Source organism: Drosophila obscura, unplaced genomic scaffold (assembly GCF_018151105.1).
Source record: "Drosophila obscura isolate BZ-5 IFL unplaced genomic scaffold, ASM1815110v1 contig_29, whole genome shotgun sequence".
NCBI lineage: Eukaryota > Metazoa > Arthropoda > Insecta > Diptera > Drosophilidae > Drosophila > Drosophila obscura.
This window is the reverse complement of record NW_024542816.1, coordinates 265,666-278,937: the sequence shown is the minus strand read 5'-3', so window position 1 is coordinate 278,937 and position 13,272 is coordinate 265,666. Positions and strand designations below refer to the sequence as shown.

Below are 13,272 nucleotides of genomic sequence, written 5' to 3'. Positions count from 1 at the left end.
AACATCTATATACTGTACACAGAGCCCAATTCCATATAATTCAGTCCCCATATTATTTTCCAAATTTTGATTTAAAGTTAACTAATTAAACCAGTTAACATAAATTTGTATAATATGTAATGTATCGATCGTGTCGCAATACGCCGAATGAAATGAAAATACGGGCAACAACCAACTCTAGTCTGAGTATATTGCCGCGGCCTAGTCAATTGCTGTTGGAAGAGTCCTGGAAGTCGGTTGGCTTCCGATCGGGAGAGTCCTGCCAATCGATTTGCATCGACTTAATGTTGTTGTTGTGTCAACTTTTTCGGTTTCAGACAACATTACCGACTGATTTACTGCCACTGCCCAATCTTTTGTCGCGGAGCAATGTTAAAGACATTTTACATCTTTATTTATACGTAAAATTAACTAAAACAACAATTTTTTTTTTTTTTTGGAAATTTTTATATTTATATTTATTAAATACATTTTGTTTGTTTCATTTGTGGTTGTTGTTGTTGTGGTTGGTTTACGGTTTCTGTTTGTTAAATTTGTTGCCGTTCAGTGTGTGTCACTAATTGTACTCTGTACTGATTGAATTAATCAGATATCAGATACTATTTGGGTGCCATAGAGAGAGAGATAGATGAATAGATAGATAGTTGGAGTACAAGGCTAAGTACATCATTTATACACAACAGAAACTGAAACGAATGTCTGATCAACACTCGTCAAAGAACAACGTATGTGGATGTGGAAGTGTGCTAGTACTCGTATAAGGTGCACCCTTTGGGGAACCTGTGGGTCCAATACTGTGGTAGAGGTTCTACTAGTATGTATTTATGTATGTATGTATGTCTGGTTGGTGTTGGTTCGATCTTTACTGCTACGGAAGCCTCAAATACATCGCTATGTATGCGTGTGTGTAATGGTATTGGTATTGTTGTGGGGGATGCAAAAGATGGATCAATGCACATGCAGCTCTGTTGCTCTGTTGCACTGTTGCACTGCTACTCGTACTATGTGAAGTTGAAATCTTATTCTTAAAGGATGTATTGCAAATAAAATTGTACTCACTCGCACATGCTTACGATTAATCGTACTTTTATGATTTCGGGTGTATATATGTATGTATGTATTTCTTGTATATGTATTTACAAAAGCCGTTTACAAATTGACTCAGCTTTCATTACCGACACGTACTGTACACACGTTAGCCAGGTGCAAGGGAGTGCGGAAAATATAGGAAAACTATCGCCTCGGAAACAGGAATGTGATCTAAACTCTGCACATATAGTTATGTACTACCCGTACCCGTACACGTACCCGTACACGTACCCGTACTCGTATGAAAAATCGTAAATAAGTTACAAATAAGCCAAAAGATAAACTTATGTATATTGCACTGCATCGAATTGCTTGGGATTAGAAATTAGGCAACAAACAATCAACATATCGAAACATTAGATAAGACTAGCGTCATGCTTTGGCACACATATTTTTGGTATACTCTAACATAGCTCTGACTGGAAAAATAAGTTGTTGCACACATATCATACCACACAATATATAAATAAATACTATATAAATATAAATATAATAATACATATGTATACTCGTAGTGCTCGGCGGTACAAAGGTGGTACAGAAATGAAACTGCCAGAAACAATAATAATAATTAATTAATTATGTAGTTAGATAATGAGTCACACTGGGATCTGTCCCACTGGGATCTGTCCCACTGGGGCCACTGGCCCTGGCACTGGCACTGACACTTTGCTTCTCTTGGAACTGGAACCAAAAAACCATTGACTGCTCTTTAATATCGTGTGTATATGTATATATAGAAATATAAATAGTAAGTATATATATATATACATATAGCATTTGTTAGCTTTCATAATACATATATAAATGTGTATATATGTACATATGTATGCATATAGTTTTGCCCTTCGTTCGCCTTTGCACGCATAAACTCCCCGCAATTACTCAATTAGAAACTAACACTTAAAACCGACTTTTTCATATGCCTTGCTATATCCTTGCCCCGTCCATCCTTAACCCCTCATGCATCATCCATCAACCCTACATTCATTCATCGATTCGATCCAACCGAAAGCGCTTTGAGCGTCCTACTTCCGCGTACAAGAGAGTCCTCTACCTCTGACCTACAGCTAAGACAAAAAAAAATTACACGAAATAGCTCCTCCTCTTTGAATCGTCCTTGCTAAAGTTACACATAGATTTACATATTTAAGATTCGATCTCGCTCTCGTCTTTGCCTTTCCTTTTACTCGTCGTAACATAAAATTAATCAACAAATTTTTAGAGTTGCTTGCTGAAACTTGAAACTGTTTTCATTCTTAGTGTTATCGTGCCCTAAGCGATGACCCGTGCCCCCTGCTGCCTGCCCTACCGTCTGTGGAAATTGCAACCAGAGTGTGGTGTGGCCTTTCGTGGGGGCCTGGGTGTGTGAGTGTAAGAAGTGTGTGTTTGGTGTGGAGTGTGTGTGTGCTACAGAAAGTTTCTTAAGTTGCTTAAGTATCGATCGATAAGTAGTACAATCGATCTGTGTGTTCTACCGTAAACTCTAGCCAAACGTGAATTGCTCTCTGCTTGCTACTTCCTCTGGCAGGAGTAGTCCTATCCTATCCTATCCTATCCTATCCTATCCTATCCTACTCCTACTGCTGCTGCTGCTCACTGTGTAAACACATCTAAAAAAATGTTGTTCTCGTTCTTCTAGTATCGTATCGTATCGTAGTATCGTATCGTATCTATCATGTGTGTCCGTACTGTACTACAAGCAGCAACTGTTGTCAAGTGCTCTCTTTTATATCAATATCAATATATACATATATTTATATATGTATATGTATGTGTATATACTATATATGTTTGCCTGTATATATCATCATATCATCATGCTTGTTGTATATATGCCTTCTATATAAATATCTCGTTTTGTTTTGTCATTTGCTGGTATTGTCTGAATGTGCTACGTACTTTAAACGCTAAACTACAATAGTTCGTGTCTCAGAAGTGGGGGTGTGTATAGTATGTGTGAGTGTGTTTGGAAGGGGGTGTTGGGTATTTCTTTTGCTGCTGTTTTGTAGCTAGCAAAAAAAAAAAAAGTTGGGAAGAAAAAGAATTTGCAAGTTCTGTTTAAAACTATCGCATATACTCGCACATACATATAGTATGTGCATATAACTAGTGCATACGCTATATATATATATATGTATGTATGTATCCTCTATATGCTATTAATATGTAATTCTGTTTGGTTTCCTTCCGATCGCGATGACTGCTGCTCCTCCAGCTGCTGCTGCTGATCCTCCTAGAGCAGCTGCGCAATGACCGGCTCGATCAGACACATGTGCTCGGCACCGCGCACTGGCAGCCGGTTCAGGCAGAAGTGACGGATCATTTCCGGCACTGTATCGAAGGGACGGCTGAACTGCCCCAGGATGTACTGGCCCGCTTCGTTGCGCTGAATCCGCATATGCATGAAGCCCTTGGCTCCCCTGTTGGCACAAACGGAGAACGATTAGCAGTGGAAGTGTACTCGTCGGTCACACACTCACTTGAGAGAGAGCGAGTAATCCTGCTTGGTGGACTCGCAGTTTCGCACCAGAAAGGAGCCCTCCGACAGCGGACGGAGCGTTGTCTCCGCCTCGACGCGCGTAATGGCGCCGTGATACCAACTGAAATGCCACAAAACTCATCGATTAGCCATCTATTAGTTCGACTGACTGACGAGTATCCCTTACCCCTGCCGCTCCAGTGGTATGCTGACATCAATCAGATCCACGGCCGTCACATAGCCCTGGCAGAGATTCATGTTCAGCTCCTTGGCGCTATTGAGGCCCCGCAGGTCGAGGCTTCCGAACTGTTTGGCTGCCTGTCGCGGCTCGTTTAGATTCAGCGTAAGGTTCTGCCGGAATAGGGCTGTATCTGTGCGGGGAGAAGGGGTACAAATGTGTGGAATTAGCGGGATAATTATGTGTGTCCGCTATCGAGGGCTATAGAGGGCTATCGAGGCCTACCTAGCTTGCTGGCCAGCTTCTGATCTTCCCGCATCGAGTGGCTGGAGGAGGCCTGCGAGATGCCACTGGACTCGGTGCTGTGCATCAGCAGGTTGTTGATCTCCGCCTGGTTGGCGCGCAGACGCCGTCGCAGCTTGGGCATGTCGAAGGGCAGCTCGCCGAGGTCCACCGAGGTGGCGCTGCCGGAGGTGCACGCCGCCTCCTGTTGCAGCGTCTTGCGGCGCCGCAGCTTTGGCATGTCGAAGGGCAGGTCCCGCAGCTCCTGCGGTATGCCAACGTTGACCGATCCTGATCCAGATGCTGATCCTCCTCCTCCTCCACCGGTGGTAGTGCCCGTGCCCGAGCTGCCAGCGGCCGAGGATCCGCCGCCTGCGCCCTGGCTGGCGGGCTCTGCCCCAATGAGCTGCAGCTTGGGCAGCGTGAGGCGCTGCAGCGCCAGGGCCGGCGGCGGCTTACCCTCCTCACGCGAGTGCAGCGAGATGCCGCTGTCAGAGCCGAGCAGCTCGTCCGCCAGATGCAGCAGCGCCTTGTTGGGCGCTCGCACCTCCCCCCCGCTGGTTGCGCTGCTGCTTGGACGAGAGCGGAGCGGAGGTGGCGCCGGCGGAGGTGCCCGCCACGAGGACCTGCTCCTGCTCCTCCTGGACTGGGGCCTGCGACTGGGTCTGGCTCTGGGTCTGGGTCTGGGACGGCTGCTGCGACTGTTCGGAGGCGCTGGCCGAGGCCGGCTCCTGCGAGGACTTGTCCGAGATGGGACTGAGGATGTGCAGCTTCGAGTGCAGCAGCAGCGGCGCCGGACGCAGCGGGTAGGCCACGCTGGAGCTGCAGCTGCCGCTCTCCGAGCTGTGCGAGCTGAGGGAGCTCGAGTGGCGCGACTCCGAGCTGGAGGTGCTCCGGTTGCCCTCGCTGGTGCTCGAGCGCAGCGACTCCATGCTGCCCCCGCTGCTCGACGTGGCTATGGACTCCGTGGAGCTGTAGTTGTGCCCCTGCCCCTGTCCCTGGCCTTGGCAGTGGCCATGGCCATGGCGGGTGCGTCGTCCCGCCGATACGCCAGCGGCGTGGTGATGGTGGTGGTGGTGGTGCTGGCGCTGCTGCTGCGGGTGGGGCTGGGCACTGCGCCGCAGCTCCAGGACTCGGCCCGACTCCAGTACGAAGGAGCGCGGACGCCGTGCGGCTGCCGAGGCGGAGGCGGTGACGGACACTGAGGCGGAGGCCGAGGCCGAGGCCCCGGCCGAGGCGGAGTTCGAGTTGGTCGAGGGCGGATTCACGTAGGCGCTGTCGGTGAGGCTGTTGTCGTTGCTGGAGGCGCACATCTGCTGCTGCTGCGGCTGCTGCTGCTGGAGGCGCATCCCGTGGAGGGGCAGGCGCAGGTCGCGCAGCCGCGGATGGGCCGGGTTGGCGGAGGGCAGGTTGGGGGCGCTCTTGATGCTGTTCATGTAGCGCTCCTGCTTTCCGGGGAACTTCATGGGCAGCGGCGCCGTCGAGGGCGGCGAGGGCGTGTAGCCCCGCACCGGCAGCTGCTGCGTGCTGGAGGCACTGGCTCCACTCGTCGCCGCCGCCGCAGCCGCAGCCAGGTTGGTGTTCTGCTTCTGGTTCTGATTCTGATTCTGGTGATCCCCTTCGAGCTGCAGCTTTCCCAGCTCAGCCTGCACCTGGTGCACCTGGACGTGAGCGTGGCCATCGCCGCTCTGCTCCTGTAGGGCCTGGTTCTTCGAGTTCTTTGTTCGCTTGCACTCCAGGCGGCTCTTGGCCTTGGCCGCCGCAGCCGCCGCCGCCGCCGCCGCCGCTGCAACGGTCTCGCTGTTGCCGTTGCTCAGCTGGAGGAGCACCGAATGGTTAGTGATGCGATCCACCTCGTCCAGGTCGTCGTCCGACTTAGCTATTTTGCAGTCGAAGGCCGTCTCGTAGATCTGCCGCCTGCGGCTGGCCATTATGTCCGAGTCGGGGTCGTCCTCCTCCTCGTCGTCGTCGTCGTCGTCCTCCTCCTCGCGCTCGTCGTCCCCGTAGAGATCGAGCGTGTTGATGGACTGCGAAGCTGAGTGTCCGCTCAGTGGCAGCTTCTCGGGACGGGCCAGTGGCAGCTGCAGCGGCAGCGGGATCGGGACTGGGAGCGGGGCGCACTCGGCGCACTCGTGCACGCCATGCGGATGCACGTAGAAGATGCTGCGCGGCCGGAAGTACTCCTCGAGCTCCTCCTCCGGCTCATCGCTCAGTGCACCTCCAGCTCCGGCTGGGGAGGCGGCTACACAGGCTCCGCACACGGCTGCTGGTCCGAGCAGACGGTGCGGTGGCATCGGCGGCGAAGGCTCCGCTGGGGTCGCGGCTGTGGTGCTCTGGGCGTTCGCAGGAGGCGGGGGGCAGCACTTGAGCAGTTCCCCCTCGCCGGCGTCGCAGTGCTGCAGCTGCAGCTGGAGCTCGCTGCCAGTGGATGGTTCGGGATGGGACTGGGACTGTGACTGCGACTGGTGGCGTGGCTGGACGTTGCAGGTCTTGCGGACTAGGGCCAGGGCCCGGGCATGCCACTCGCGTCGCTTAAGGCACTCGCTGCAGTCGGACTCCTCCGAGGTGCTGGTGCTGGGCGTCTCGCACCGGATGATGTGCACCCCCTCCTCCGTGAAGCTGTAGCGCTTGGGCGTCGACTGGTCGCCGCCACCGGGCTCCTCAGACTCCTCCTCCTCCTCCTCGAGACGATCGTTGTCCTCGGTTCGCTCTTCTCCCTCTCCCTCTCGGTCCTGGTCCTGGTCTGGGTCTCCCGCTTCCTTCCACTGACCGTGGTCGGGGTCGTTGTCTTCCTTGTTGTCGTTGTCCTCGTCGCTGTCTCCTACTGCTGCTGCTGGTGTTGGCGGCTCCTCTCCGTTCTCCTGATGGGGCACATCCAAGCTGGAGCTCTTCCGGTAGCCACCTAGGCACGGTAGCTCTGCTCTCTGCTGTGGCGGCTCGCTGGCCGTCGACTGGCGGCACTTCTGCTTGGCCTCCTCCTTGGCCCTGTCCTTGTCCTTTGTCCCTGTCCCTGTCGCGGCTCTTGAGCAGATCGGAGTAGTAGTAGGGCGACGGCTGGCGCTTGCTGTACTCTGCCGCCGGGGCGACGGTTAGCTTGCGTGGACTGCGCTGCAGTTGGGGCGGCAGGGGGCGCACCAGATCGTCCGATATAGAATCCGGCGAATTGAGAACCGCTCCAAGAGCTGTTTCCGCAGCTGCAGCCTGGGACGGTGCCTGCTGTTGTGGCTGCTGTGGCTGCTTTGCCGGCTGCTTCTGGGGCTGATCAGCCTCCTCGTCTATGTCCGCTTCCTCGTCGGAGGACTTGGGCGCCGATGAGTCTGCGGGAATAAAAGAAGAGAAGACGATAAAGTTGGGACACTGCTGACATCGCTGACAGTTTCTAATTAAGTCGCGGTGACACGGAGACCCCTTCGGCCTTCTGCCTTTAGCCTCGAACCACGCAAATGAACAGAGTCGTCGTCCCCGTCGTCGAAGTAGTCTATTTGGCGGTTGGCTGAACCCCGGGACCAGCCGCCAGCCTCTGAGTATCCTTCCATTCTAATGGTAATGCCATTCCCCGACTCTTCGTCTGAGTTCTGCCCCAAGGAGAGAGCAGAGCCTGCCATTTTCCATTTTCCGCTTGGCTAATCGAAGCTGCCGCTGCGGCAAAAGTGTCTGCATCGCAGGCGAGAAACTTGCACCGCATCTTGGGCTCCACTTAATTGCCATCCACTCAAGGTCTCCTGGCCTTCAGGCAGGAGGCTCCTGCTCCTGCTCCTGCTCCCGCCCTTTAACTAGTTAGGCGCCTAATGAACCTCAACAACTTTTGAATTAGTTGCCAATTGCATGGCATGCTCGAAGGAGCTTTGGACGTACATTGCAGGCATATTCAGCAGACAGATATTTTGCTCTTAGAATTAAATGAATGCTGGTCCCCCCTCCCTTTGTCACCTGCGAGTACGCGTATCTTCCGTATCTGCCGCATCTGCCGCGACTCTGTTAAACACTCACCCGAATCGTAGTGGCTGTTCCGCTTATCTTTCCGTTGCTGCTGCTGGTCGTTGTTGTTGTTGTAGGTGGAATGCCGCTGCTGCTGTTGCTGCTGCTTCTGCTGCTTCTGATGCTGGGAGCTGCGTGGCGTGGGCAATGTATGTTGCAAGTTTTTCGGCTGCTGCTGCTGCTGCTGTTGGGGCTGCTGCTGCTGCTGTTGGTGGCGCTTGTGGCTGGGGGCCGTGCGGCGCTTGGCCTTCTTGTGGTAGACCTTCTTGTGGTGGCGCGTGTCCTTCGGATCGGAATAGCCTTCGATCAGCTTCACTGAGGCCTGCTTGATGTTACTGTTGGGCAGCGGCGGATGTTGCAATGTTGCACGCTGCTGTAGCTGCTGCTGCTGGTGCTGCACTTGTTGTGCCCCAACTGGCAACGTGTTGTTGTTGTTGGTGGTTTTGTTGTGCTGCTGGTGGCTGCTGCTCTCTGGTGCACCGATTGGTTACCGATGTGCGTGTTGTTGTTGTTATTGTTCAGCTGCTGCTGCTGCTGGGTTGCTGTTGCTGCTGCTGCTGCTGTTACTGCAGATGCTGTCGCTGCGGTTGCCGCCTGCTGAATGGGCAAAGTGGACAGGGGCACGGGTAGCGGTGGTGCTGGTGCTGGTGCTGCCGCTGCCGCTGCTGCTGCTGCTGCAGGTTGCTGCGTCGCTTGTTGGGCTTCCCCGAATGGCAGCTGTCGGAAATAAAAAGAAGGCGGGGGCAGGCGCCATTAGCATTTGTTTGCAACTAATTTGATTTGCATTTCAGTTTCCAATTTGTTGGCATTTAATTGAAAGGGAAATGGCGATGGAACCAAGGCAAAGGGCAAGGGAAATTCAAATTGGAAACTCGTCTGCGCGTTTGTAGGTTTTCCCATAGTACACACACACCGTACTTATCTATATACATATATATATAATATATGTGTGTGTGTGTGTGCATTGGGGTAGTATTTAAATTAGCCGAAATCATTATCATTGCCGCATGCCTCATATTCCGAATTCATATGCCACTCGGAGCATACAATTGTGGATGGATGAACGGTTGAATGGCTCCCCGTTGCCTCATACTCGTTGAGTCGCTTCTTGTGTAGTTTCCCTGTGGCCAGAGACTCGTTGTTGTCCGGCTGCTCGATCCACTTCCGCTGCCAGCCTGACAAATGGCTGAGCATTACAGAACTGACACTAGCAGGATAACCCCCCCCCCCCCCCCCCCACCGCATCCTATTGTATGGCTCCTGTTCCGTTCCTGTTTCTGTTCATTATATTGAACATAAATTTCCGCTTACACGACCATCCCAGACCACATCCTACATCGTACATCCCACATCCTACATCCCACATCCTACATCCTACAGCCCACATCCTACAGCCCACATTCTACATCCCACATCCACATGTATATGGATATTCCTGTTGAGCGGAAATTGATGTTTGGCCACAGGCGACACAAGAGGCAGCAGCATCCCTGGCAGCAGTTGCATGAATGCAGAAGGAGGGGCAGGAAGGAGGAGCAGGAAGGAGGAGCAGCAGCAGCAGGCAGCCATTGTGCGCCAAAAACATTTTTAATTGAAACTCATAAATAAGGAGCTCTCCTCTATTGAGGAGGCTTCCCAGTGGCAGGGGGGGGCACAGAAGAGGCTGCTTGGATAACAATTTTTAATGAATTTGAACTTGAAACCAAAATGCAATGCAGATAGCTGCTGCCTGCTGCCCCTTTCCCCGTTTCCTTTGGGGCACAAAAGCTGGTTGCCACAGAGACGATGCAAAGGCAAGGCAGATTGATAATGGGGTGGGGTGGGGTGGGGTGGTGTGGTGTGGTGTTGCCTGGGCAGGGGGGGTGGCGTACTTGTTAGGGTTCGTTGGAGCTATTCTTATGTGTGTGTTGTGTGCCTGCCCCCGCCCCTCCCCGCACCAAACTCGTTTAAACGAGTTTTTTTGCCGTTTAAATATTTGCCTTTGATTATCCACATACGATATAAGCAGACACAAACCCATCCACCCATATGCATATACATACACAATATTACATATGTACATTGTATCCCATTTACCATATTTCCATATTCCCATTTACCATTTAAGCATGGATACTCGCTACTCGTTACTCGCTACTGGTACTTGTTTATCCTCATGCACGATTGCCCCCACCAATCAGTGGTGTTGAGGGCCAACACGGGATGTGCGGTGGGGTGGGGTGGGGTGGTGCTGGGCAAATAAAGAAAAACTGTTTGGACTCAGTCTTGCAGTCGGCATGGAATGGAATGGAATGTGCGGTCTGCTGAACGACGCGTCGTTGCCGCAGCAACGTGATTTTTATGCCAACTTTAATGAAAAAAAAATACAAATACAAAATAAATAAAAAGACCAATCCTTATGGTGGCGGCGTACGTGTGCTGCAGGCAGGGGGGGGAGATGTGATGAACAAATGTCTGGCTAAAGACTAATGCTCCTCATCCTGCTACTCCTTCAACTACTCCGTCGACTGTGGGATGCTCCTGCTGTCTGATGGACTTTGTTTCATTCGCATTACTTATCCCGCATTTTGCTTCCTGCCTTTGTACAGCACAAATCAGTCTTCAGGACAATATTTTCAAACGGATTAAGCCACTAAAATCCTCTTCCCTCATTGGCACTTCCCTCTCGTTGCTTTATATCCTTCGAAAGTTTTCATTTGCATCAGTCATCTAAACAATCCCAAGACTATGCATTTGTGGCCTACAGGGTATCACTGCAGTGTCCTGTGTCCTGTATATCATTTATTCAATCATCCATCCTACTCCTGCAGCCAGACAAAGCGACGTACGAGTGATATCTAAGCTGCGGTTCCTCCTCTGCCTTCGCCTCTGCCACTGGCATTTCATTCGGAGTTTCAGTGGGGCGGTGGGCCACATGCCACACAGAGTTGCCAAGTTATTAAAAAATAAACATAAGCCATGCAACACACACACACAGAGCTTAGACACAGAGCTTTTGTGAGTGTTCGGAGTTTTGCTCACTTTTCTTCTTCGTACTTTGTTATCAATAAGGTATTGGTGTAACGCAGGAAGGAAACGTTTCGACCCCAAGTATATTTTTGATCAGCATCAATATACACGCGCCGCCCCCCCCGCCTGGCGCGGCCTGGACTATATTGGTCCAGGCCGGGGGGGGGCCCCGGGGGTTTCCCCCCCCCGACAACGGGGGGGTTTCTTTGTTCCGTTTTTTGTTCGTTTTGTTTTTGCTGAGTTATCGCTGAATATTACTCCACGGAGAGCAATACTAGCAACCCCCCACTCTCCTCGCTCTAGAGACCCCCACCCTCCCATCGCCCCTCTGCCCAAGTGAGGGAAACACTTCAGGAGTCCCAGACTCAACAGCGTTCCACATATCGCAAAACTGTCGCGTCGCGTCGCCCGCTTCTCGTTTTCCATTAAAATGCGAGTTTTTCGCCAAAAAGGAAAAATAGCAACAATGGCACCACACACCAGCACACCCCCACACACACACCAGCACACACACCAACACACACACACACACGCTTAGAGTGAAAGCCCCCATTATGGCATCATCACATGGCTATGGACACGCGTATCTCGTCGTCATGAGGTTATGGGGGTATTCGTATACCCAAAACTCCCCCCCACTCCACCCATTCCTGCTGTTTACGCAACACAAAAGTCAAAACATAAAATTACATTAATAATTGTGCGTGAGGGGGTGGGGAGGGGGAGAGGCGACAAAACGAGCAACGCCACAGATGGAACGGGACAGAGAAAGGAGAACAACCCACAGAAATGATGGAAAGATTGTGCGAGGTTTCCTTTTCGGAATATTTGGGATATTTTTGTTTACGATCTACCAATTTGCCAGATATCGTGCAGATTCCCCCTCTAAAACTCGACTCGAACGCATACCCGAGTACTCCTCCTTCGGAAGGAGAGGCAGAGAGAATTGAAGAGCGCGGACAGCGTAGTAGGCAACGATACGGATGCAGGAAAGAGAGCAAAATCAAGCACGGACTGGATGTGGATGTGGCACTGGGGATAGGGATAGGCACACAAAAGGAGCGCCGCCTACTGTGGGAGGAGCCTTCATCCGAAATATCACAAATATTTTATCCCACTTGAACAAAACAAAACCGAGATAAATACTCGCAGAGTAGGCTGCGGAATCGAGCAAAAGCGAAGACCAAATTCAGGTACGGAAAATATTATGGGAAATATTCAGTCGGTCCCCAGGCCTCGTCTGGGGAACATCAATTTTAACTTTTCGGAAAACAAAAAACAAAAAAAACAAAACAAACGGACTATTCAAAAAAAAAAAAAAAATACAAATACAAAAATAAAATAAATAATACTCAAACAAGAAACAAAATTTGAAAGTGTTGCGATTAACGGTAAACGGTCATCGGTCAAATGACTCAACGGTTAATCGGTAAAACGGTTCTACGCGTACGTGGACAAAATTCAAACTCTGCCGCGACTCTTCAACGTTTCTGATCTCTCGCCTTCGCCTCTCTCCCGCAGGATCTGTCTGTCCCGGGGTAGCGAAATGCATTCTCGCATTTCGATTCGCATGTAACACGACAAAGAGACACGAAGCAACTTGCAGTAAACACACCTGACAGACTGAGCTGGTTCGCTCAATTAGAACCATTTATTATCCGGGCAGGTAAGGATACTCCGGCTGGGATGCGCTGGGCTGGCTGCCCATTAATCCCTTCATTCTGGCTTCATTTCGAATGCAGGATGGCACCGGCCCAATGCAAATGAGATAGCATCCTGCCAAAGCTCTGAAGGAAACGGACCTGCTGGGTGCGGGGCACCCACTCCCATACGCCCATCGAGCATGGAGACGCAGAAGGAGCAACGCGTTCCTGCGTGAGTTGAGACTCTTTTGGAATTGGCCAGTGGATGCTTCTACCTCTACTTCTGCTTTCCAATCACAGGCAAAGTACCCCCTGATGGCACCGACATCGATGGCTTGCGGATGTTCGTGGATCGCATCAATATTATTACCAACACTAAACATTCGAATGGGTGCTGGAGCTCGGTGGCTGTATAGTTGATTGGCGCTAACATTAAAAAGAGTTATCAAATTAAGTAGCGACTTTTCCATTGTTTAGTGTGGGCGGCAGATGCAGAGGTTGCTTGGGGGGGTCTTGCAGTTTCCTGTCAGTTTTCTGTGTTCCGATGTGGCACATAATTCAACTCCTGATTGCCTTCCTTTGTGGCACAAGTGGGCGGTGGAAGGTCGTCG

At 51.3% G+C, this 13,272-nt stretch overlaps 1 protein-coding gene and 1 long non-coding RNA gene across 2 annotated transcripts in view; one reads left to right on the top strand and one right to left on the bottom strand.

Annotated features, from left to right (window-relative positions):
• Positions 1–2,690: 2,690 nt before the first annotated feature.
• The window catches only part of LOC111075820, a 48,101-nt gene continuing 37,519 nt past the window's right edge, over positions 2,691–13,272 (bottom strand). The window contains 9 exon segments of the mRNA XM_041594529.1: positions 2,691–3,512; positions 3,573–3,692; positions 3,759–3,942; positions 4,035–4,581; positions 4,583–6,709; positions 6,863–7,031; positions 7,033–7,348; positions 8,022–8,476; positions 8,509–8,726. Of these exon segments, the coding sequence (XP_041450463.1) occupies positions 3,326–3,512; positions 3,573–3,692; positions 3,759–3,942; positions 4,035–4,581; positions 4,583–6,709; positions 6,863–7,031; positions 7,033–7,348; positions 8,022–8,476; positions 8,509–8,726 (4,323 nt within the window). The 3' untranslated portion in view covers positions 2,691–3,325.
• LOC111075823 lies at positions 12,246–12,835 on the top strand. The gene is made up of 3 exons (XR_002607976.2): positions 12,246–12,464; positions 12,540–12,684; positions 12,761–12,835. It is a non-coding gene; the product is annotated as an uncharacterized LOC111075823 (long non-coding RNA).